The sequence below is a fragment of the Danio rerio genome, chromosome 24 (assembly GCF_049306965.1).
Source record: "Danio rerio strain Tuebingen ecotype United States chromosome 24, GRCz12tu, whole genome shotgun sequence".
Classification (NCBI taxonomy): Eukaryota; Metazoa; Chordata; class Actinopteri; order Cypriniformes; family Danionidae; genus Danio; species Danio rerio.
Window position 1 is genome coordinate 14781347 of NC_133199.1, and position 22244 is coordinate 14803590.

Genomic DNA, 22244 nt, shown 5'->3' on the forward strand with positions numbered 1-22244 from the left:
ATTTTCAGTCAGTTTAACAGCTCTTGTTTAAAAGTACAGAACAAACATTTCTGCCGCTCATCAACGTCAGCTCTGCATTTCACAATGCTCGATTCAGACTTCCTAGACTTCAAAGAACACACCGTTGTCGTCTACACCCTTCAAGGGATTGGGACAGCTATTGAGTGCTTTCATGAAGTATTTCATGCACATGTTTTGAATTTTTGGATCTTCTTTGATTTCTGATTCTACTTACAGTTTTACGCTTTGACTTTGCCAACTGGTTTATATGTGTTGATCTTTGCAATGCCATTGTACCACTATGTCGAATATAAAGCGGATCTTCTCTCTAATTCAGTTATGCAGTGTACTGATTAGATAACAACTAATTCCCTAACATCATTTTCATGCCTAATCACATTTGCATCACTCCAAAGAGGAAACATTGCAGACATACCACAGTTAATTAACAAACACAACAAACCGAGGCTCATTGTGGGAGGTTAGCAAAGGCGGATGTGCTTCTGTAGTGTCTGCTTGTGATGGTGATGTGACAGAAACAGGGCCGTGTGCTGCCCCAGGCGAACAAGACTGGAGCAAGGCCAAATGTTCACATTCCTCCTACTGTTTTCCTGCTTTATAAGCTTCTGGGCACTGATCTGAGATCAGTTTGATATGGTTGGCCAGGGCACGGCGGCCAAAAGAGCAGCTCAGAGAGAGAGAAAGCTCTCACACACCCTTCACTCAAACAACATTTCCCCACCTCTCTTTTTCTCTACCTCGTCCACTTTTGTGTGCAGGATTGAGGGCAGAAACGCTCCAGACGCTCTCAATTCAACAGAATAGCTCTTTTCTTTCCACCTGAGCACTTGTTTTTCTCTGGGCAAACAGACGAGCTGTGTGGCCACAGGAATTCTAGGTCACAGGGATTCCTCCGGCTAAGATGACTTGTGATAGTTTACCTGTGATAGTTTCATTTCCTCTTCAGCAATGAGATCTGTGGCATTGATTTTAAGAGGAACTTGAGTACAGTAAATGGGACGTTTGCCTTTTTAAGCTATAGGGGGAACATTGAGTTCTTTTTGGAAATTATGGGGTTGTTGTCAGTCAAGCAGAATGCCCTCCTGCTGGTGGCTACTTTTTTTGGGATGTGCCACTTTTCCGATGGGGGATGCTCTGGTAGATGCTGTCAAGGCAGTGATTTCACCTGCTTTACCACAGACTGGAGGATGGACCATGTTTATGGGACATGCTATTGTGATGAGAAGTGTTTAAAGACTAAAGATTGTTGCTTTGATTACCCAGCAGAGTGCCCAGGTAAGTGGTCAATTTGGACCATATCATTAGTCTTAATCCTTAAACATATTTTCCTTGTATGCATTTGCAAAATGAGTCTTATACAGTCTGACGCAAAGCATGCTGGGAGCTAGAAAACAGCCCGTTTAAGTTCAGCTTAATATAATTACATTCTGAGTTCATGTAACTTGTTTCTATTATATACAGTTGAACTTAGAATTATTAGCCCCCCTTTGAATTATTATTATTATTTTTTGAAATTATGTTTTATAGAGCAAGAAAATTTTCATAGTATGTCTGAAATTATTTTTTCTTCTAGAGAAAGTCTTATTTGGTTTATTTCAGCTGGAGTAAAAGCAGTTTTTAATCTTTTTCAAAAACATTTTATGGTCAAAATTGTTAGCCCCTTTAAGCTCTATTTTTTACGATAGTCTAAAGAACAAACCATTATTATATAATAACTTGGTTAATTACCCTAACCTGCCTAGTTAACCTAATTTACCTAATTAAGCCTTTGGTAACACTTTATTTTGATGGTCCATTTGAGTATTAGTAGACTGTCTGCTTAATATCTGTTGATACTGCTCCTTTAACAGACATTTAACTGACTATAAGAAACATTGCAAGTCCATGTCAACTTACCCAAACCCTAACCCCAACCCTAATTTTTTCACATGTAGATGCAATGTAACTTAATTCAACAAACGGACCATCAGAATAAAGTGTGACTAAGCCTTCAAATGTCACTTTAAGCTATATAGAAGTGTCTTGAAAAATATCTAGCTAAATATTATTTACTGTCATCATGTCAAAGATAAAATAAATCAGTTATTAGAAATGAGTTATTAAAACTATTATGTTTAGAAATGTTTTGAGAAAATTGGGGAAAAAAATAAACAGGGTGGGTAATAGTTTAGGGGGGCTAATAATTCTGACTTGAAATGTACATAAAAGAACCTCATTTTGTTAAATTAATTGCACATTGCATTTAGTTTCTCTTTGATGGTACATCAAATTTGATTTGATGGCAGACTATCTAAAGAATGGCAGCTAAATGTGGGTTACTCAAGACAATAATTTATCTAAATCTAACAAAAAGAGGTATATAAAGGTATAAAATAAACAAGACAAGGTGAATGTAATCTAGAAACATACAATCCTAAAACTTTACAAGTAGGCTGTTTTCTTGCTGCCCTGTTAGGGAATGACTTTGCAGAAGCGTTCCAGGTACTTTACAAGATTTCAGAGAGACACCTGACGCAGCATAAAATATTTATTGATCAAAAATCATTTGTCAGCTTTGGTCATATTATTTTGTAATTTTACCTAAACATTCCTCAAAAAAATAAAAAAATCATGTTTCAATGCACAAAACAAGTGGCTTATTAAAAAGATGAACAAGACAATAATATTTTAATAATGGCAGCTGTTAAGTCTGTATAAACCCCCCAAAAAAAAAGAAAGAGACATTTATGTGTGTGTTACGTATGTGTGTTTTATGTTTAACACCACACAAATGAAAATAGAGGCAGTTCAGTTACCTGGAAAAGCAATTAATATTGTTTCCATAATGACAGCAAAATTAAAGAATTATCTGCCGACTGTACAGCAAGATTGACAATCAGAATCAATTAGATTTATAGTTTCGTTTTAGTAAATAATTCAGTCCAGAATCCAATATTTAAATAACAAGGCATGATAAGATGAAATGCCACAGGTTGAAATTGCTGACTGAAAGAATTTGCCTTCATATCCTAGATTGCATGTCAGGTTTAGTGGGTGTTGTGTTTTCTCACATTAGTGGCTCTGTATTTAATACAGTACTAAAAAAATATACCATGCACTCAAAAAAAAAAAATATATATATATATTTTGCTCATTGAAACTACTGTTTTAAAATTAGCTGAAACAACACAATTCTTGAGATTTCATTGGAACATCTTAATTGTGAGTTCAATCCACATACATTTTGCCAAAAGTGTTAAGTTAACTTAATCAATTTGTGTTGGGACAACATGAATTAATTCTGTGGAACCCTATATTTTTACAGTGTGTACGTAATAAATTTGGCCCCCAAAAACCTTAAGAATTTTGTTGTTTCAACTCATTTTGAATAAGTTGTTTGAACAAGCAGCAAAAGCCAGTTTTGAGTGTGTGCAACTTAAGTGTGTTGAACTTGCCTAGTTAATCTATAAACTAAGTTAGCCCTTTAAATAGCACTTTAAGCTGATTATCAGTATCTTGTAAAATAGTAATATATTATATACTGTTGTCTTTTTAAAAACAAAAATTTATATTAGTTGTTAGAAATTGATTAAAACTATTATGTTAAAACATTAAAAATCTTCTCTCCATTGGTATATGTTATAGGTAAATAAATTGGGATAATATTTTTTTCTTTAGCTGTATGTGTAAAAACTGATAGATAAGAAACGTATAAATCTGTAGTGGGCCCTGGCACCTAGATATACAGTGTATCTGGAAAGTATTCATAGCGCTTTTTTTGTTACAGCATTATTCCAAAATTGATAAAATATATTGATTCTTCGCTGAAATCTCTGCTGCTCTGAAAATTACAAAGAGCACAGTGGCCTCCATCATCCATAAGTGTAAGATGTTTGGAACCATCGGGACTCTTCTTAGAGCTGGCCGGCCATCTAAGCTGAGTGATCAGGGGAAAAGGACCTTAGTCAGGAATGTGATCAATAACCCAATGGTCACTCTGTCTGAGCTCCAGCATTCTGTGGAGAGAGGAGAACCTTACAGGCGTAACGTTTTGAGAAAACTAGGCACCACTCATAACCAGGCTAATACCATCCCCACAGTGAAGCTTGGTGGTACCAGCATCGTATTGTGGGAATGTTTTTTAGCAGCAGGAACTGGAAGACTACTCAGGATAGAGGGAAAGATGAATGCAGCAATGTACAGAGACATCCTGAATGAAAACCAGCTTCAGAGTGCTTTTGACATCAGACTGGGTTGATGGTTTGTCTTTCAGCAGGACAATTACCCAAAGCACACTGCCAAAATAACAATGAAGTGGCTTCACCACAACTCGATGAATGTCCTTGAGTGGCCCAGCCCAGAGCTATATCCTATTGAACATCTGAAAATGGTTGTACACTGTCACTTCCCATCCAACCTGATTGAGCTTGAGAGGTACTGCAAAGTGTAATGGGCAAAAATTCCCAAAGACAGGTGTGCCAAGCTTGTGGCATTATATTCGAAAAGACTTGAGGCTGTAATTGATGCCAAACGTGCATCAACAAAGTATTTAGCAAAGGACGTACATGTGATTTTTCAGGGTTTTTTTTATTACATTTGCAACAATCTCAAAAAATATTTTTTTACATTTACATTATGGGGTATTGTGTGTAGAATTTTGAGGAAATAAATTAATTTAATCCATTTTGGAATAAGACTGTAACATTAAAAAATGTGGAAAAAGTGAAGCAATATGAATACTTTCCGGATGCACTGTATGTATCCACTACAATATGTTGTTGATCTGTATAAATTGTAGTCACCTTACTCCCACATCTGACCCGTGTGTTGTGTTTTTAGCCCAGCCGTGTGTAGTGAGTGAGTGGAGTAACTGGAGTGGGTGTGCACAGCCTTGCCAGCCCTCATTCAGAGTCCGGAGACGCAACGTTGAGAGACTGCCCCAAAACAACGGAGAGGCCTGTCTGAGTCTGGAAGAGCAGGCCGGATGCATGGAGTATCAGGACCACCAGGGCCAGTTCTGTTCTCAGACACAAGGTAGACTACTGTATGAAACTGAGTAAACATGACTCATATCTTTTCAAACATTTTTTACAGTCTTTTCCTTTTCTGTTGTTCTTAGTACGTTATGTACAGAACAGTCAAGCTTTAACTGGCACGTGAATTAAAAAAATGTAGATGTTAGTTACAGTATGTTCGTTTTAAGGACATATATTAGCTAGTGTGCTCCAAAACAGTGACAAAACTCATGTTTAGAAAATAAAAAACTCACATAAAAATCCAAAGTTTGCAATTTGCCACTTCCGCATAAATGGATCAACAATTTTTTTCACGTCACTTCATACTTTAGTTTCTCATTAAGTGTTGACCAATCAAATGCTGTGTAGTATCTGACATGCCCCACCCCCTTCAAGACGCTTCACATTTGGTTTTTATTTGATGCTCTTGATCTCAACAGCTCTCACTATGCCCTATTCTTTCTTTATTTTTCAGTTGAGATGACGTCAAACATCGAATAAAAATGCAAATTTTAAAGCACTTCACAAGACCTTTAAATTCATCATTAAACCAAAATGTACTCTTATTTTTATAGACTTTGTCAGGCTTGTTATAAGCTAACTATCTGTGCACTTCATTTGTTTGTAACAATTCATTAACGAGGCAAGGCAGTGGCGCAGTAGGTAGTGCTGTCGCCTCACAGCAAGAGGGTCGATGGGTCGCTGGTTCGAACCTCGGCTCAGTTTCCTCCGGGTGCTCCGGTTTCCCCCACAGTCCAATGACATGCAGTACAGGTGAATTGGGTAGACTAAATTGTCCGTAGTGTATGAGTCTTTGTGTGTGAATGTTTCCCAGAGATGGGTTGTGGCTGGAAGGGCATCCGCTGCGTAAAAAAAACTTGCTGGATAAGTTGGCGGTTCATTCCGCTGTGGCGACTTGGGATTAATAAATGGACTAAGCCGATAAGACAATGAATGATTGAATACATTAACGAGTTGCTGACGGTGACCCGAGTTCAATTCCCAGCTTGTGGTTCTTTACCGATCCTTCTTCTTTCTTTGCTTCCAATGTCCTATCATAATAAAGGTAAAAAAAGTACACCCGAGAGAGTGTAACACACTGCAATTTAAGAAAGCGCATGCAACTACACAAAACACCAGCAAATAAACAAACGATCTTCATCAATTTGAGAGAACACGTGTTACAAATTGGTCACAACACAAATAACTGAAAAAACGCACTACATCCCCTAGAAACATTTCCGTTGTGTTACGTGGATATTTGCAAGTGTTGTGACTGATTTGCTGCGTGTTACTTCAGTTGTTTGTGTTGTGACCAATTTGCTCTAGTATGCTGTTAAATTGATGAAGATCGCTTTTTTATTTGCTGGTGTTTTTTGTAATTGCATGTGTTTTCTTAAATTGCAGCGCGTTAAGCTCTCTTGGCCACTGTAGAAAAGCCCTAAAAATATATTAGTACATTAGTTAAAGCCAGTAGTGTTTTTTTGCCCAACAAGATTATGACTTACACAATTTCTTAATTACTTCAATTGTGTCTGAAATATGGTCCAGAGTCAGAAAAATGTATAGATATTTTTTAAAAGACTTTGTGTCGATTAAATTAGAACAAAATCATTCATTAATATATACAGCATTAGCAACATTTTGAATAACTTTAGAATAATTAATTGTGTCTGCAGTTACTTGTGAACTTATAGTAATAACTAATACTGCAAATGCTAACGCTAACACATTTTCCCAATGATGGAAGAATCTGGTGCTTCAGTCACAAATCCAGAAGCTTTTGCCCTTGATGGTTTACAGTTAATCAGTTAGTTGTTGTTTTTTAAATAAAAACTAAAGAGAGATTGTGTTGGATTCTTTCCAGGAGCAGCATTTATAACCACAATGGAGTACAGCAAAGGCAGAACACATGAATTGTATGGGGCCCCTGTGGATGCTGGGTACGTATCATCGTAGATTAAGCAAACACAAAGACACTGCTCATTATGAGAATTCAGGATAGGAAGCACTCAATTCAGCAAGTAGCCCTACATCAAAATTTTGTATTTCCCAGAAAGACCTTTTAACTTAATTTCGATATTTAGTAAAGTTAACAGAGAGAGGATGTTTGTTTCTGGTTTGTAGAGTCTGTGTTAATGATACCTAATGCTATCATAATGTTTTACAAGTTTTTGGTTTGTGGAATGTTAGTCATCTAACATCTTTTCTTTTTTCCTTCAATATCATTCACCCTTAGTCCGTATACTCAGTATGCCTTCGCACTAAATTTAATCTTTTTTAGTGTATAATTTAAAAAGTAAAATAATACATACACAATTTTATAGCAAAACAAGAACCTAAAAATAACCGTGAGGGAACATTAAACTACAACAACAACAAAACTGTAAAAAAAATATTTAAAGGTTCACAAAATCCTCAAGTACTTTTTTTGAGATTTAACAGATTTGTGTGTGTTGAGCATCAGTTAAGAGACTGTTAGCATCTGTTAGCTTTAATTGTGGGAAAAATTGTGGATAAAAAATTTCTGGATATTTTTGAGCTTTTGACAGCTAATTTCAGCTTCCGGGTTTAAAATGATTTTTGGGGCAGGATCAAAATCGGCGACGGAGCGCAGAACCAGCAAAGAGCCAGCTTTTTAATTATTTATGACTGCAGGTGCTTTTCGAAAGCAAGGCAGACCTGCCAGTGCCAAGCCCAAGCTGTGAGAAAAGTACTCACAGCACACAGTATTTAGCTGTTCATGAAGGTGTTTGTTTCCATGATCCACAGGGTTTGTTGCACGTTTTTCCCTGCGATCCTGTCAGGGCAGATACAGCAAAGCTGTTTGTGTCCATCAAGCATTTTTGCCGGGAGAGCTGCACGAGAATTGGAAAATGGCAGACGTTGTCTTTTATCAGGAGTTCGTTCACATTTAGACACATTGCCATGCTGCTGTGTTTGCCTAAATCCTCTAGATTACCATCTGGGCTAATGGTTAAAATAGACAGGTCAAGAGACCTGCTGCACTGAGTCTGCATTCAGACCTATGATTCAGACCTAGGGATTGAGGGAAAAGTCCTCATTTATAGAGTTTATTTCACACGATTATCTTTACAATAATATAAATTGTGGTTATGTGTATATGGAATTATGAATAACAAATGTAGCAGGGCATTACATTACTATTTATTTCTTTGCATTTTTACTTTGTAAACTGTAAAATCATGCGTCTTCTCACAGTTTGCGTCTAATTTTTTGAGCCGACTGACAACAGTTGTTCGCTCCCCTCCTTCTCCCCTGCTGGCCACGTGCACTCCTGCCCTTTACTCGCGGAGCTCCACGCCCATTATCATGCATCTTTTGAAAAAAATCTGAGGTAGACTTGAACCGAAAGTGGGGGATGTCATAGCCCTTTAAGAAATCACCAAATGGGAACCAAAAATTGTGTTAGGGGTATTTTATATTTTGAGTTTATTACATAAAACCTTATTACATAAATACTTTTGACATAAAATGTAGATTAATCAAAATATGTAGAAATATAACCTTTGTATTGTATTGTAGCTAATACTGTATTTTGTTGGTCCTTTTAAGAGATTCTCATGACTACAACTATATTTTTATAACTCTTTATTTCATTGATCCCCCAGATAGACAATCCTCTAATTCTACTACCAAAACCCTAAGAGTAGTAATACTCAGCAAATATTGTAATGATAAAAAGCTGACATGTTACAAGTAAACAGAAAGCCTTAAGAGAAACATTAAAATATGTCTTGATAATAACATTAAACTTTTTATTTAGCATATTAATCCCTCATCTATTCTGCATCCCTCTCTATTCTGCCGCTCTATTCTGCCGCCTAGTTTCTTCAAAACGAAGATAGCTGTTATATGGAACTTATAGTGGCTTAGGAATCGTCTGATTGGTAAACGAGAAACTGAATAATGCAGGGCCAGCTGCAAGCAATCATAAGCACATGATCCTCTCGAAATTAGTTTATAAATAAACTTCGCTTATTTAATTCACCTAAACTGCACAGAAATGCCAACTGGGACTCAAACATCCAACATTCTTGCTGTTGTGAAGCAGTTTTAAGAAGTCATCATTTACTTCTTACAAAGTATTTTGCAGTATTTTAAAAACACAAAAATACAACATACTAAAGTATTTTGATACAAAACATCAACCCCTTTTCATCTTCCCAATCAAACACAAATTCATTCATTGATTCATTTTCTTTTCGGCTTAGTCCCTTTTAATCTGGGGTTGCCCCAGTGGAATAAACCGCCAATTTATCCAGAACATGTTTTATGCAGCGGATGTCCTTCCAGCTGCAACCCATCTGTAAGGAACATCCATACATTCTCATGCACTCATACACTATGGACAATTTAGCCTACCCAATTCACCTGTACCACATGTCTTAGGACTGTGGGGGAAACCGGAGCATGCATAGGAAACCCACGTGAACGAAGGGAGAACATGCAAACTCATGCAATCTTTTTGCCGTGAGGCGACAGCACTACCTACTGCTCCACTGCGTCGCCAAACACAAAATTACAAAATAGTGTTTTGTATTTAAAATACTTATTTGAAATATATGTATCATAAATACTGCCCATCCCTAGTTATATCTAACAATGTGACTTTATTTCTTATAACTTTGTCTCACATTTTCTATAATAGACATTTAGGTAACCCTTTATTTTAAAGCAGAATACACGCTATTACCAAACCATTACTTAAGACTTTTCACTCATTAAACAACTAATTTGCTACTTAATAATAGTTAGTAACGTAGTTAGGTTTAGGTATTTGGTTGGATTAGGGATGTTGGATAACACCATACTTTATAACAGAGATGCCCAAACTAAGGCCCACTTGCCAAAGTTGGCCTTTTGTGTCCTTTGATTTGACCCGCCGGAGGGAAAATGATTGGGTTGGACAAAGCCTTTAACAGAGATTCTCATTTCTATTTTAATGTAATCTTTTGTTTGTTTATTGCTTGTTTTATTATTAAGCTACAAAAACACAAAATGAAATTAAATAATTCAAATAAATGTTGTAAATGAATCAGATTTTTAAAAATTCATGTTCTGTCACTTAATGAATAGGAGACACAGCATAAGACATCAGTGTGCAAATCAAGGCAAAGGCAGATTCAGCATTACTAGTGTATTCAGCATTGAACTCCATTGTATTATAAATTGATTTTTGCTTATTTTTATTGTAATAAGATCATTTTTTTAAGTTTATAAAGTTCAATGCATTAGTTTATATGGTTGAACTTTTTTTTTTTTATATTATGAAATAAATGAGAAAATACCCCATGGGAACTGTAATGTAATGTAATCCAGTTTGCTATATTTACTTTCGGCCCACAGCTCTTAAACAAGCTTGGATTTTGGCCCTTCATAAGAAAAAGTTTGGGCACCCCTGCTTTATAAATACTAATAAACAGTCAATATCTTAATATTAAGTAGGTAATAATAGAGTGAATGGAGACTGTTACGGGTTTTCTATTGATGCTCTACAGTTTCTGTATGGAGTTCAAGATGGAGTCTCTGACAGCTCAGTGTATGGGGGAGAACAGACCTTATGCCCGCTGGATGCAGTATTTGAGGGAAGGATACACCGTCTGTGTGGCCTGCCAACCTCCTGCCAATCACAGCTGGGGCTGTCAAGGAGATGGTAACCTGGCGGAAAGGTAGAGTTCCCATAATGCCACAGTGTTAGAGGAGCCATTTTTAATGCAGCTTTAGGCCTATATTTAAAATTGACTGTAAGGTTGAGGTCTTTGCACATTAAATCTGCACTCGCTTTGATTGTTATCACTCGATTGAATGGCTGTTATCAGTGGTCATCAGCTGATAGATATGAACCATGTTGCAATATCAACCATTTCCATGCGTTTTCAATTTGAAAGGGTTTTCTTCAATGTCAAAATATAATGATAGATTTGATGAACAGAATCATTGGTATCCTCAATGCAATGCGAGAATTATCCTGTCAATTCTCCAGTCCTCTGGTGGCTGCACCCAAACATACTTCCTCTTCCATGAACGTTCGAGGTTACAGAAGTAATCCTTCGTTCCCTGAGGAGGGGAACGGAAGTGCTATAAGTGGATTTGATCTTGGAAAATCCACGTATGGGAGGATTCGGTTCAGAAGCCGCTTGTCTGAAAGAGTATTGAACGGGCCAATGAAAGCAATTAATTCGCAGCGTAAGCTTGCGCAGGTGTGCTTGATTGCCAATTATCCCAGTATATAAGCACACCTGGTGCGAGCAAACGCCATCCTTTTAAGCTGAAGAGACTTTTAAACAGCTAAGGGACAGTCATTATGGAGTATAGCATTTCCGTTCCCCTTTTCGGGGAACGAAGGGTTACTTCTGTAACCTCGAACGTTCCCCTTCGGTTGGGGAACTTCAGTGCTATAAGTGGATTTGATCTTGGAAAATCCACGTATTTGAGAACTATGGAAAACGCCATAATGACTGCACCTCACCAACACCCCTTGATGAGAAGGTAGTCAAGCAAGCGTGACGCACCCACATCATGGGAGGCGCGGTCCTCCAACGTGTCCCTGGCCCTAATTTATCCCACTTCAACAGAAGTTTTACGGATTTAGATATATTTTTTGGGAAGTCGTGAGCGTCTAGATAATTCTAGGAAAATACAACAGCACATTGGGAAGCGTGCAATCCCGATAGGGAGGACGCTGCGGAGGCCATCCGCTAACCAAGGGGGGAGATAAGATGACAGAATTTACATATGGACTAGCCCTAAGAAGGTGGAGTGCGCATTGAAAAAGTGGTTAGCGGAGAGGGAAGACACAGGTCCACCCAGAGGGGGTACTTAACCGTGGCGGAATAAGCATACGGGATCGCCTAGTGGGGATCACGCATAGCAGGCACCTATACCCAAGACGCGGGCTGACCAGCGGGCAGACCAACAACGTAGTGGGCCAGCAAGTGACTCCTCTGCTGAGTCAGTGCTAAGGGCCACGGAGGAATCTGCAGGGCTCACCTGACGGGGAACTTTACTGACAGATAAAAAGGCGCACGTATCTCTGCTTTAGGGAGAATGGCGCAGCAAGCGTGTTTCAACGCCCTACCGAGTTGTTTCCTCAATCACCAAAGGGTTACCTAATACCCTTGAGGAAACCGGCTCCACTCACAGATTGTAAAACCTTGCAAATGTGTTGGGTTTCGCCCAACCCGCAGGTCTACAAATGTCTGTTAGAGAGGCGCCGCGTGCACAAGCCCAAGAGGATGCAATGCTCCGAGTGGAGTGTGCACGCACTCCCGGGGGACACGGCTCACCTCTGCTCGAATAAGCGAGTGAAATGGAATCCACAATCCAGTGGAATAATATTTTTTCGATACAGCACTTCCCTGCTGCCGACCGCCATAACAGACAAAGAGCTGCTCAGATGATCTAAATTGCTGAGTACGGTCCACATAATTGTGCAGGGCGCGAACTCGACAAAGTAAGGAAAGGGCTGGGTCTGCCTCCTCCAGGGGCAGCGCTTGCAGGTTCACTACCTGATCTCTAAAGGGGGTGGTAGGAACCTTGGGCACATAACTCGGGCGGGGTCTCAGGATAACGTGAGAGTAATCCGGCCCGAATTCCAGGCACGAGTCACTGAGCGAAAATGCCTCCAGGTCCCCGACCCTCTTGATGGAGGCCAACGCGACCAGCAGAGCTGTCTTCAGGGACAGAAATCTTAGAGATACTGAATCGAGTGGTCCAAAGGGATCTGCGCGTAAACTCGTGAGAACGAGGGCAAGATCCCAAGAGGGCATTAGAGAGGGGCGGGATGGATTAATTCGCCTAGCACCTCTGAGGAACCGGATGATGAGGTTGTGCTTTCCCACGGTGCCGCCAGCTACCGCGTTATGATAAGCGGAGATGGCGGCCACGTAAACCTTGAGAGTGGAGGGCGACAGCCTGCTGTCCAGCTTCTTTTGGAGAAAAGAGAGCACAACACTGATCTGGCAATTTCGGGGGTTTTCTCTGCAAGAGACGCACCATTCAGTGAATAGACTCCACTTCAGGGCGTAGGCGCGCCTCATGGAGGGGGCTCTAGCCTGAGTGATGGTATTAACCACCGCACTCGGTAGGTAACCTAAGTCTTCCTCGCGTCTAGGGACCACACGTGGAGGTTTCAAAGATCGGGGCGAGGGTGCCAGATGGTGCCCTGTCCCTGAGAGAGTAGGTCCTCTCTCAAAGGGATCTGCCAGGGGAGGGCCCTCGCGAGGAGGGAGAGCTCTGATATCCAGGTCCGGTTTGGCCAGAGGGGCGCAACTAGCAGAACCTGTTCCTCGTCCTCCCTGACCTTGCACAGAAACTGCGCGAGCAGGCTCACTGGGGGAAACACATACTTGCGCATGCCCCGAGGCCAGCTGTGAGCCAGTGCATCCGTGCCGAGAGAGGGAAAAAAACAACTGGCAATAAGCGTTTTCGGGGGAAGCAAACAGATTTATCTGGGCCTCCCTGAATCGTGTTGGAAGCATCTGTTGAAATAACAACATGGCTGGATGCCTGTGCTAGAGGCACACCGGCCTGTAGGAACAAGGGGTCGTTCCAAGGGCTGAGGGCGCGGCGTCACAGCGCAGTAACAGACTCGGTGTGTGCCTGCGTGCCATGCTGGACTCGATCGTGAAGCCAGTGCTGGAATGGTCTCATATGGAGCAATCCGAGCGGCGTGACGGCGGCTGCAGATGCCATATGCCCCAGGAGCCTCTGAAAGAACTTCAGTGGGACCACTAGTTTGCTGTCAAGCTCTCTCAGACAGCCCAGCAACAGGCGAGCACGTTCCCCGGAGAGGTGTGCTACCATGGTGACCGAGTCCAGCTCCATCCCAAGAAAAGAGATCCTCTGCACGGGGGCGAGTTTGCTCTTTTCTCGGTTGACCTGAAGCCCCAATAGGCGGAGATGCCGAAGCACCTTGTCTCTGTCCATAATCAATTGCTCCCGCGAGTGGGCTAAAATCAGCCAGTCGTCGAGATAATTGAGTATGCAGATGCCCGCGAGTCGAAGGGGCGCTAAGGCACCCTCTGTGAGTTTGGTGAGGACCCGTGGAGACCGAGAGAGCCCGAAGGGGAGGACCTTGTATTGCCACGCTCGACCTTCGAACGCAAACCGCAGAAACTGGTGGTGGCAAGGGAAGAATGGAGACATGGAAGTACGCGTCCTTCAGGTCTATGGCTGCAAACCATTCCCGAGGGCGAGCGCATTGGAGAATGCGCCTCTGCGTGAACATTCTGAACGGCAGCTTGTGCAGACAGCGTTTCAAAACTCGCAGATCTAAGATTGGTCATGACCCACCGCTCATTTTGGGGACAGGGGCGGACAGGGGGTTGACCCTGGTGAAATACACGCCTGTGAACTTCGTGAACTGAATCGCGTAAACGAGTCTGATTGTGCGTATGAGCCACCGCGAGGGGCTGGCCAGCGCTAACCAGGCAGGCAGAGCCCTCGCTAATGGAGTCATCGCTACAATCGCTGACGTACCAGTGGTGGGGCAGCGCGGAGTAGGTGTGCTGATCCGGGAAGCTCGAGGGTCCCGCGGAAGAGCTGGAGGAGAGCGATTCGCTCTGGCTCCGCACCCTGACTCCGGAGAGGGGGCTGGAGGGCTGAGGGAAAGGAGACCGTCCCCCCAGCGCTCGTGAGCCACTGGCGAAGCACGTAGAACCTGCAAGCCTGAAGGCAGCGCGTCCCGGACTGGCAAGGTTCATGCTGTCACATCCGGGGAAGGGGAAAAGTGCTCTTTCATTGATGTTTTGGTGCCACTGAAAAGTACCGTTGGAATCAGGGCCCCGCCCTCCAGCGGGGAAAAAGCAAGTTTCCTCTTCTCCGGATGGCCTGTTTCAGGGACGCTTCGCGGTCCATTTACCGGACTTAACGGCGCCCTGGGCAGGGGGGGCTGGCTGCCTTCGAGGTGTACACCGCGCTCGTTGGCGGGCGCCCTCGGCGAGGAGCAGTGGAGGTGGATGGCTCGGCGGGTGGAGCGGGCTTGTGGCTGCGCCGATAGATGACATTACCCATCGCATCGGACTGCTCTTTCACCGCCTTGAAATCCTGGGTGAATTCACTGACGGTGTCGCCGAACAGGCCAACCTGGGATATGGGCGAGTCAAGAAAGCGAACTTTATCAACATCGCGCATATCGGCCAGGTTTAGCCAAAGGTGGCGTTCCTGAACCACAAGTGTGGACATCGTCCTCCCCAGTGCACACGCGGCAGACTTAGTAGTCCGAAGAGCATAGTCGGTCGCGGTGCGCAACTCATGTAGTAAGCCTGGGTTAGACCCGCCCTCGTGCAGCTCGGCCAGCGCCTGCACTTGGTAGCGCTGGTAGGTGGCCATCGCGTGCAAGGCGGAAGCAGCCTGGCCCGCAGCCTTATAAGCTCTGGCTCTGAGGGAGGCAGACAACCTACAGGCTTTGGACGGGAGACGGGGCGGACCCAGCCACGTAGGGGCAACACGCGGACAAAGATTGACCGCGATAGCGCGCTCCACTGACGGGATCGCCTCATACCTCGGTGAGGGCAGAGGGATATGCAGCACTGGCAGAGAAAGATGCCCTCCAAGACTGCGTGAGCCTACTGTGCACTTCCGGGAAGAAGGGGACGAGAGGCTTCGAAGGCTTCGCCTTCTAGTCCTCCACGTAGCACCCATCTAGTCGGTCCGGCCACGGAGCTGGGGGATGAACCAGCTCCAACCCCACGGCCGAAGCAGCCCGGGAAAGCACGGCTAACATGTCCGCTTCAGGATCTGATTTGACGGTGCTCACCTGCCCGGAGGGGATAGCGGGTCAGGATCTCCGTCGGACAGTGAAAGCCCACCCTCAGATGTCGCGGAGGACATCTTATCTCCGGTGTCAGCGAGCGTGAGAGCTACCATCTGGTTAGACGGATCACTCCCACTGCCCGAAGCTTGGATGGAGCACTTTGAGGAACGTGAGGTCCGCGAGCCCTTGGGCGGCGGATTATCTCCCGCTGGAACTCTCAGATCTGCCCGAGCGCCCGCTGCAGAGCAGGAGGCAACTGGGGTGGCTCGCTCTCTTTTGAAAGTTAGCCGCGATCTTAGCTGTGCAATGATCATGGCATCGCAGTGACGACATGAACCGCCCGCGAGCACCAAATTAACATGCTGGACCCCCAAACATGTAATGCAGTGATCGTGTCCATCATCCGGAGCCAGGAAACCCCCGCATCTAGAAACGCACAGTCGGAGCGCCATCCTGAAAAGGACGTGCTGCACGACTGTGTTGCTCTTTTAGGAAAGTTTGCAACAATACGCACCGCTCTGGAGAACCAGACCCAAAGAACCGCAGGCAAGGGAGAAACTCAGCTCGACCGTCTGCCTCCGCGAAAACCCACTCTGGACTGGGAGACACTCGTTCGCTCTGAAGTCGCTGAATCAGCAAGAGGAACCCCCATCGACTCGATCAGAAAGTCTCTGAAGCGAAAAGGATGGCGTTTGCTCGCTCCAGGTGTGCTTATATGCTGGGATAATGAAGCACACCTGCACAAGCTTTCGCTGCCAATTCATTGCTTTCATTGGCCCGTTCAATACTCTTTTAGACAAGCGGCTTCTAAACCGAATCCTCCCATACGTGGATTTTCCCAAGATCAAATCCACTTATAGCACTGAAGTTCCCCAACCGAAGGGGAACTCTCAGCACAACATTAAAAGATTAAAAGAATAAGACTTTTCTACTGCAAGTATTCTATGTTCAGTTTCGACTTCTCTGCTCACATGAAGTTTAGCTGCAGAACTAAAGTTAATTTTAGTCATTCAGGTCATTGCAGTTTTATCAGCTCCATCCACTTCTGGAAAAATGCTTCAATAATATGCAAGACGTATTACACTTAGAGAAGAAGTGTGGTTAATATATCACGTTAAGCATTTCATATCACGTTAAGCAATACAAATACAATTCTATAATGAAAAGAAAAAGAGACAAATATAATTTTTAAAAAAAAATTCATTTTTCCTAACAGCCATTAGGGACCATCTGCACGTAGGCTCAGAAGGCTGTTACTATCTATTCACATGGTTAGTTAGCTACACTAATAGAGAAGACTCCAGATCCAAATCTGTTTTACATTACTGTGACTGTTGGGTTTAGGGTTGGGGTAGACATTAATAAAATACAATCAATGGCAAATTGAATAAATAATATAAAGAATTCACATAGTTAATCAGCTATAGCAATAGAGTACACTCCAGATTCAGATCTGTTTTTATGGGTTTAGGGTTGGGGTAGACATTAATAAAATACAATTATTGTAAATTTAATAAAGTATATAAATAATTCTTGTTAACTTCCGGCTGCAGCGGAATATGATCTATAGTTGATTAACCATGTGGATTACTACTAGTAGGTGCAGTAGGGCCCCCCTACTGGCCCGTATCTATCAGCTGAAAATCACTGATAATGCCCATTCAATCAAGTGGTAACATTTGAATCGTGTGGAATCTGACATTTTCTGTCAGAATTTTTCACATGTTAACAAATACATTTGACCTCATGTTGTGTCTATCGCAATTATGCACAGCCTTTGGAACTTTTGTCCTTTACAAAAAAAAAAAATTTATAAAACAAACAAAAAAAAAAATTTGGATTGGACTTTCAGTTGTAAAAAACAACTTTTCAGATTTGTAAAAAAACATTTTGAAAGCCATTTTATGCATTTGGAGCCACCGTAGTGCAGTGGCCATGGGAGTTCAACCCTGCTGCAAGTTAAGAAAACATACAAATAGATAAACACTAACAAACCGAGAAAACATCTTGGGCCATGCCCACACTAATACATTTTCGTTTAAAAATGTGTATTTGCTCTCTGTCTTGGCCTTCCGTCCATAGTTTTAGTAAAGGAAACTGTATCTTTTTGAATGTGGATACATTTGAATGTGGACATTTAAAAATGCTGTTTGGGGTTGCAGTGTGGACTGTAACAAAACAGAAGCTTTTAAAAAAGTGTTTTAGTAACGTGATGTAGTCATGTGACTAATTCAGCTAATATGGTGGACAACATTTTCTGCTTTGACAGCTTCATTAAAGATTAATGCCAGGTTGAACATGCTCCATTTTACCTCTCTTCAATGCACACATAATGTTTACTGCAGCTAATGTTCAGCAGCAGAAGCAGATGACAGTTGCGACATTATGCTGTGATGTTTCAAAGACAGAAAGTAAATAAATGCCATGCGTATATAATGCAGGTAAAAGCATCTTACTTCTGTGCACATGTGCAGTACTAAACGAAAGCGGTTTCAGTCATTCTGATGTGGATGATGAAAAGAATTGATAATGATAGTTTGGACATGGAGCGTTTTTAGACGACAAAAAACACCATTTTCAAATGTATCGAGATTAGTGTAAACTTTCCTCAGTTTAACATCACACAGACATCCAAATTCTCAACAAAAAATTCAGACACTTGCTTCAAGATAAACAAAATGCTGCCAAATTGATTTCCTTCTGTTTTTATGTGTTTTCCTAACTTGAAGTGTGTTTGAGCTCTCTCAGCTGCCGTACCACCACATCTTTTTGAGCTACATTTACTAACGGATAAAAAACATGGCTCCAATTTAATAAGCCTGACACAATTATACAATTGATAATTTCAGTGTGAAAACAAAAAACAAATTATAGCCTATATAACATAACAGCAATGTATAAGCACAACGTGTGTAAATGTGTGCCCGCAAACATTAAGATACTATGCAAACGATATAATGTGGGGGAAATGTGTTCATATTTTTAATGCCATCTAACTTTACTAGTTTTACTTTAGCTGGGGAACATTCATGAGCATTCCTTTTTTGTAGTTTTAACATTGTTTTGTTGCACATCATTTATAAGAAATGGCATTACAGAAAAAAAAAAAAAAACTAATTATATTTTACTCCAATAAATAAGGATTATCATTCAGAGATTTTTTTGTTTGTTTGAAATAATACAAAAAATTATGTTTTTAGGCATATAATTTTAGACAACAACAGGGTTCATACAGTCACGGAAAACCTGAAAAAGTCATGTAATTTTGACATGGCATTTTCCAGGCCTGGAAAAGTTTTGGAAAAACCTACAAAGTTTTGCAAAAGTCATGGAAATTAGTTTAACAAATATCTATCTACTTGAATTAGGGCTGCACGATATTGAAAAAAACTGACATTACGATATTTTGTATTTCTGTGATATATATTGTGATGTGAAGACAATTTCACCAGATGATTTACCAGGTTTATTTGGGTTGATATCAAGGATTTGATAAAGGAGTGAATCTTGAATAATATATAACAAATTACCAGCATGAATAAATATAGTAAAGATAAAAGTGAAATCTAGTTTTCAGGTATTCACTATTCAGGTACAGATATTGAATAATCAACACTGCATAGTCATTGTATATTATTTAATCTTTAGTGAAGTTACAAAAAAAAAACAAAAACGGATGCTTTAAAATTAGCAGTACTGAAATGTTCACAGTCACAGGCCTTAAAGGGACAGTTAACTTATGGATTAAAATGTGCTCACTATTTACTCACACTTTACTTGTTTCAATACTATAGGAGTTATTAATATATATTCGTTTGTGTCCATTTAAAAAAAAAGTAAACTCAAATGTTTTAAACAAGTGAATGGTGTAATGAAAATGGGAAGTCATTTTTGGGTAAACTATCTCTTTAAAAATGCATGCAGATAATGAACTTTTACTCCATTATGATTAAACTATAATCGCAACATTGCATATCCTGCGATTGTGACTATTGCAGATGCACACATTGCGATATCGATGCTGAAATTATATATTGTGCAGCATTAACTTACTTGTTTTATTTTTTTATCCTTGGCCAAAAACGTGCACTCACATTGTTAGTGCTGCATTATCAAAATCAATTTTTCATACAAACAAATTTAAACAAAATTGTTGCGTTCTGTGATATGCTGTAATAAATTTGAACGTTGTTGTTGTTTTTCTCATTATTTACCATGTATATGTAGACATTACATCATGAAAATGTACTTGAAAGTTCTGCAGAAGTCTTAGAATTTTTGTAGTAAAAAGGTGTATAAACCCGTGCAATGCAGAATGCGTTTTAACGTCAGATGCACTAGAAATTATTATTTGTGGAATAATCATGATTTTCAATCAGGTTTCATCCGAAGTTTTCTTCTAAAATGAAAAATAAAATACACCCTTTCCTAATATGCAGATAAACTGAACAATTTTAAAGAGCTCTGAATTTTCCCTATGTGTGTGTGTGTGTGTGTGTGTGTATGTATATATATATATATATATATATATATATACACACACATATACATACATACACACACCCACATATATATATATGTGTGTGTGTGTGTGTGTGTATGTATATATATATATATATATATATATATATATATATATATATATATATATACATACATACATACATACATACATACACGCACCCACATACATATATATATATATATATATATACATACATACATACACGCACCCACATACATACATATATATATATATATATATATATATATATATATATATATATATATATATATATATATATATATATATATATATACATACATCTTTACAGTTTAGCAATTTAAATACTTAAAGGGATAGTTCACCAAAACATTTAATTTTTACTTTCCTTGATGCGGTTCCAAGCTTTTATGAGTTTTTCCCTACTGAACACAAAAGAAGATATTTTGAACAATGTTAGAAACCATTATATAACTTTCATTACCTATGAAAGATAATGGTACCCAGTTTTTATCGATTTATTCCAAAATATGATCTTTTCTGTTCATCAGAAGAAACTCAAATATGTTTAAAACAAGTGGAGGGTCAGTAAACGGTAACTTAATATTCATTTTTGGGGTGAAATATCCCTTTAAGATGCTATGAAGAACAATAAAGAAACAAGCATGTGGATAAAGTGAGTGTCTTCTTCTGTGCGCAGGAATGATCTTCTTCACTGGCAGGCGGTGGGAAACCCTCCTTGCAGAGGAACATGGAGGAAAGTACAGAGACTACAGCACTGCTCCTGTCCACAAGTGCACAGCTTCATCTTCATTTAAAAACATTCTTCCAGAGCCCTTGGTAAAACCCACAAATCAACTAAATGTACTATTAGATGCAAATCATTTCAAATGTATACACATTTATTTACAACACTTTCACTTTTACAGCTGCATCATTTCAAAAACGTTTTTTTCCTGTGAAAGATGAACAGAATTCAAATACAAAACAAAGCTTACTCTAGACTCATCTGCATCCTCTACTGGACAAATGTTGGTCTTACAGTTTAAATAAATGGCAACATAATGCTGAAAGCTTTTAATCAATTCAGAAAAAATACTAACATTTTTTACTTGCTGTGTGAAATGACATGTATAACTGCTGAAATTCTGTGACATCGTAAAAAAATGTTGGTTATGTTGTAAACTAAATAAAGTAAATTGGTTTAAAGAAATAAAAAACATCTACCATTAAAATATAAATATATATTGCACAAGCACTATGCACAGCTGAGAACTGAAATACAAGAAATGTCTTTAAATATTAAAAGCAGAAGGCAGCTGTAGCTCAAGAGACAAGATTCTGTTTCTTTAGGACTCTCCATCTGTCTTTCAAATTAACAGTGGTGCGATTGTCAAAATCAAAGTCATTAAGGATTTTGCTCCATTTGCCAACCCCATGTTTCTTCACACCTGCTTTCAGCTTCTTGTCTTCTACATCAGTCCATTTCTGAAAAAACAAACAAACAAAAAACAACAACACATTGATTCTCTTTATATGTTTTGATGGATTTGCTCTTCTGTGTTTGGACTTTCAGCAGTGAAATTTAAACCACACTGAACTGAACTAAACTAAACTGAACTTCAGCTCTGAAAACTGGCCCGATAATTTCAATTGCAATTGACTAGAACTTCTGCTTTGATACAATCTACATTGTAAAAGCGCTATAGAAATAAAGATGAAAAAAATGTTAAATGCATGCTTGCACTAGAAAGGAAGACAATGAGAAGTAACTCACCTTCCTGGAATGGCGTGACACAGTAATATTGCTGTGTAATTCGGAAGGGGTATTACTTCTCCTGGAAACCTCTGTGTGAATAAGACCAATATTCATCAATGGTTAAATATGAATAATTGCACAAAGAAAGACTTCATTGATGTTGTGATCCACATTTTAAAGACCATT

The 22244-nt window shown here is 40.2% G+C and overlaps 2 protein-coding genes across 3 annotated transcripts in view; one reads left to right on the forward strand and one right to left on the reverse strand.

Moving 5' to 3' along the window:
• sbspon (somatomedin B and thrombospondin type 1 domain containing) lies at positions 1 to 22033 on the forward strand. 2 transcript variants are annotated; one of them, XM_021474548.3, is made up of 5 exons: positions 1 to 1296; positions 4840 to 5034; positions 6883 to 6958; positions 10538 to 10708; positions 21000 to 22033. In XM_021474548.3, exons 1-5 carry the CDS (start codon positions 1071 to 1073, stop codon positions 21115 to 21117), a joined length of 786 nt encoding a protein of 261 aa, XP_021330223.1. In that variant the 5' UTR covers positions 1 to 1070; the 3' UTR covers positions 21118 to 22033. The 2 variants fall into 2 exon arrangements, 1 of the variants encoding a protein (XP_021330223.1); XR_012399352.1 differs by lacking the exon at positions 21000 to 22033 and adding an exon at positions 16664 to 17592 and having other exon boundaries at positions 647 to 1296; positions 10538 to 11035.
• Positions 21184 to 22244, reverse strand: part of terf1 (telomeric repeat binding factor (NIMA-interacting) 1) — a 12310-nt gene continuing 11249 nt past the window's right edge. Inside the window, exons 9-10 of the mRNA XM_690237.7 lie at positions 22077 to 22147; positions 21184 to 21787 (exon numbers count right to left, since the gene is read on the reverse strand). Of these exons, the coding sequence (XP_695329.7) occupies positions 21626 to 21787; positions 22077 to 22147 (233 nt within the window). The 3' untranslated portion in view covers positions 21184 to 21625. The remainder of the gene's footprint in view (positions 21788 to 22076; positions 22148 to 22244) is intronic.

Bases quoted from the DNA above. Each gene is read 5' to 3' on its own strand.
- sbspon (XM_021474548.3), top strand. From the start codon at position 1,071: ATGGGGTTGTTGTCAGTCAAGCAGAATGCCCTCCTGCTGGTGGCTACT. The intron at 1,297-4,839 runs GTAAGTGGTCAA...TTGTGTTTTTAG, and splicing joins TTACCCAGCAGAGTGCCCAG to CCCAGCCGTGTGTAGTGAGT. The intron at 10,709-20,999 runs GTAGAGTTCCCA...TTCTGTGCGCAG, and splicing joins GATGGTAACCTGGCGGAAAG to GAATGATCTTCTTCACTGGC.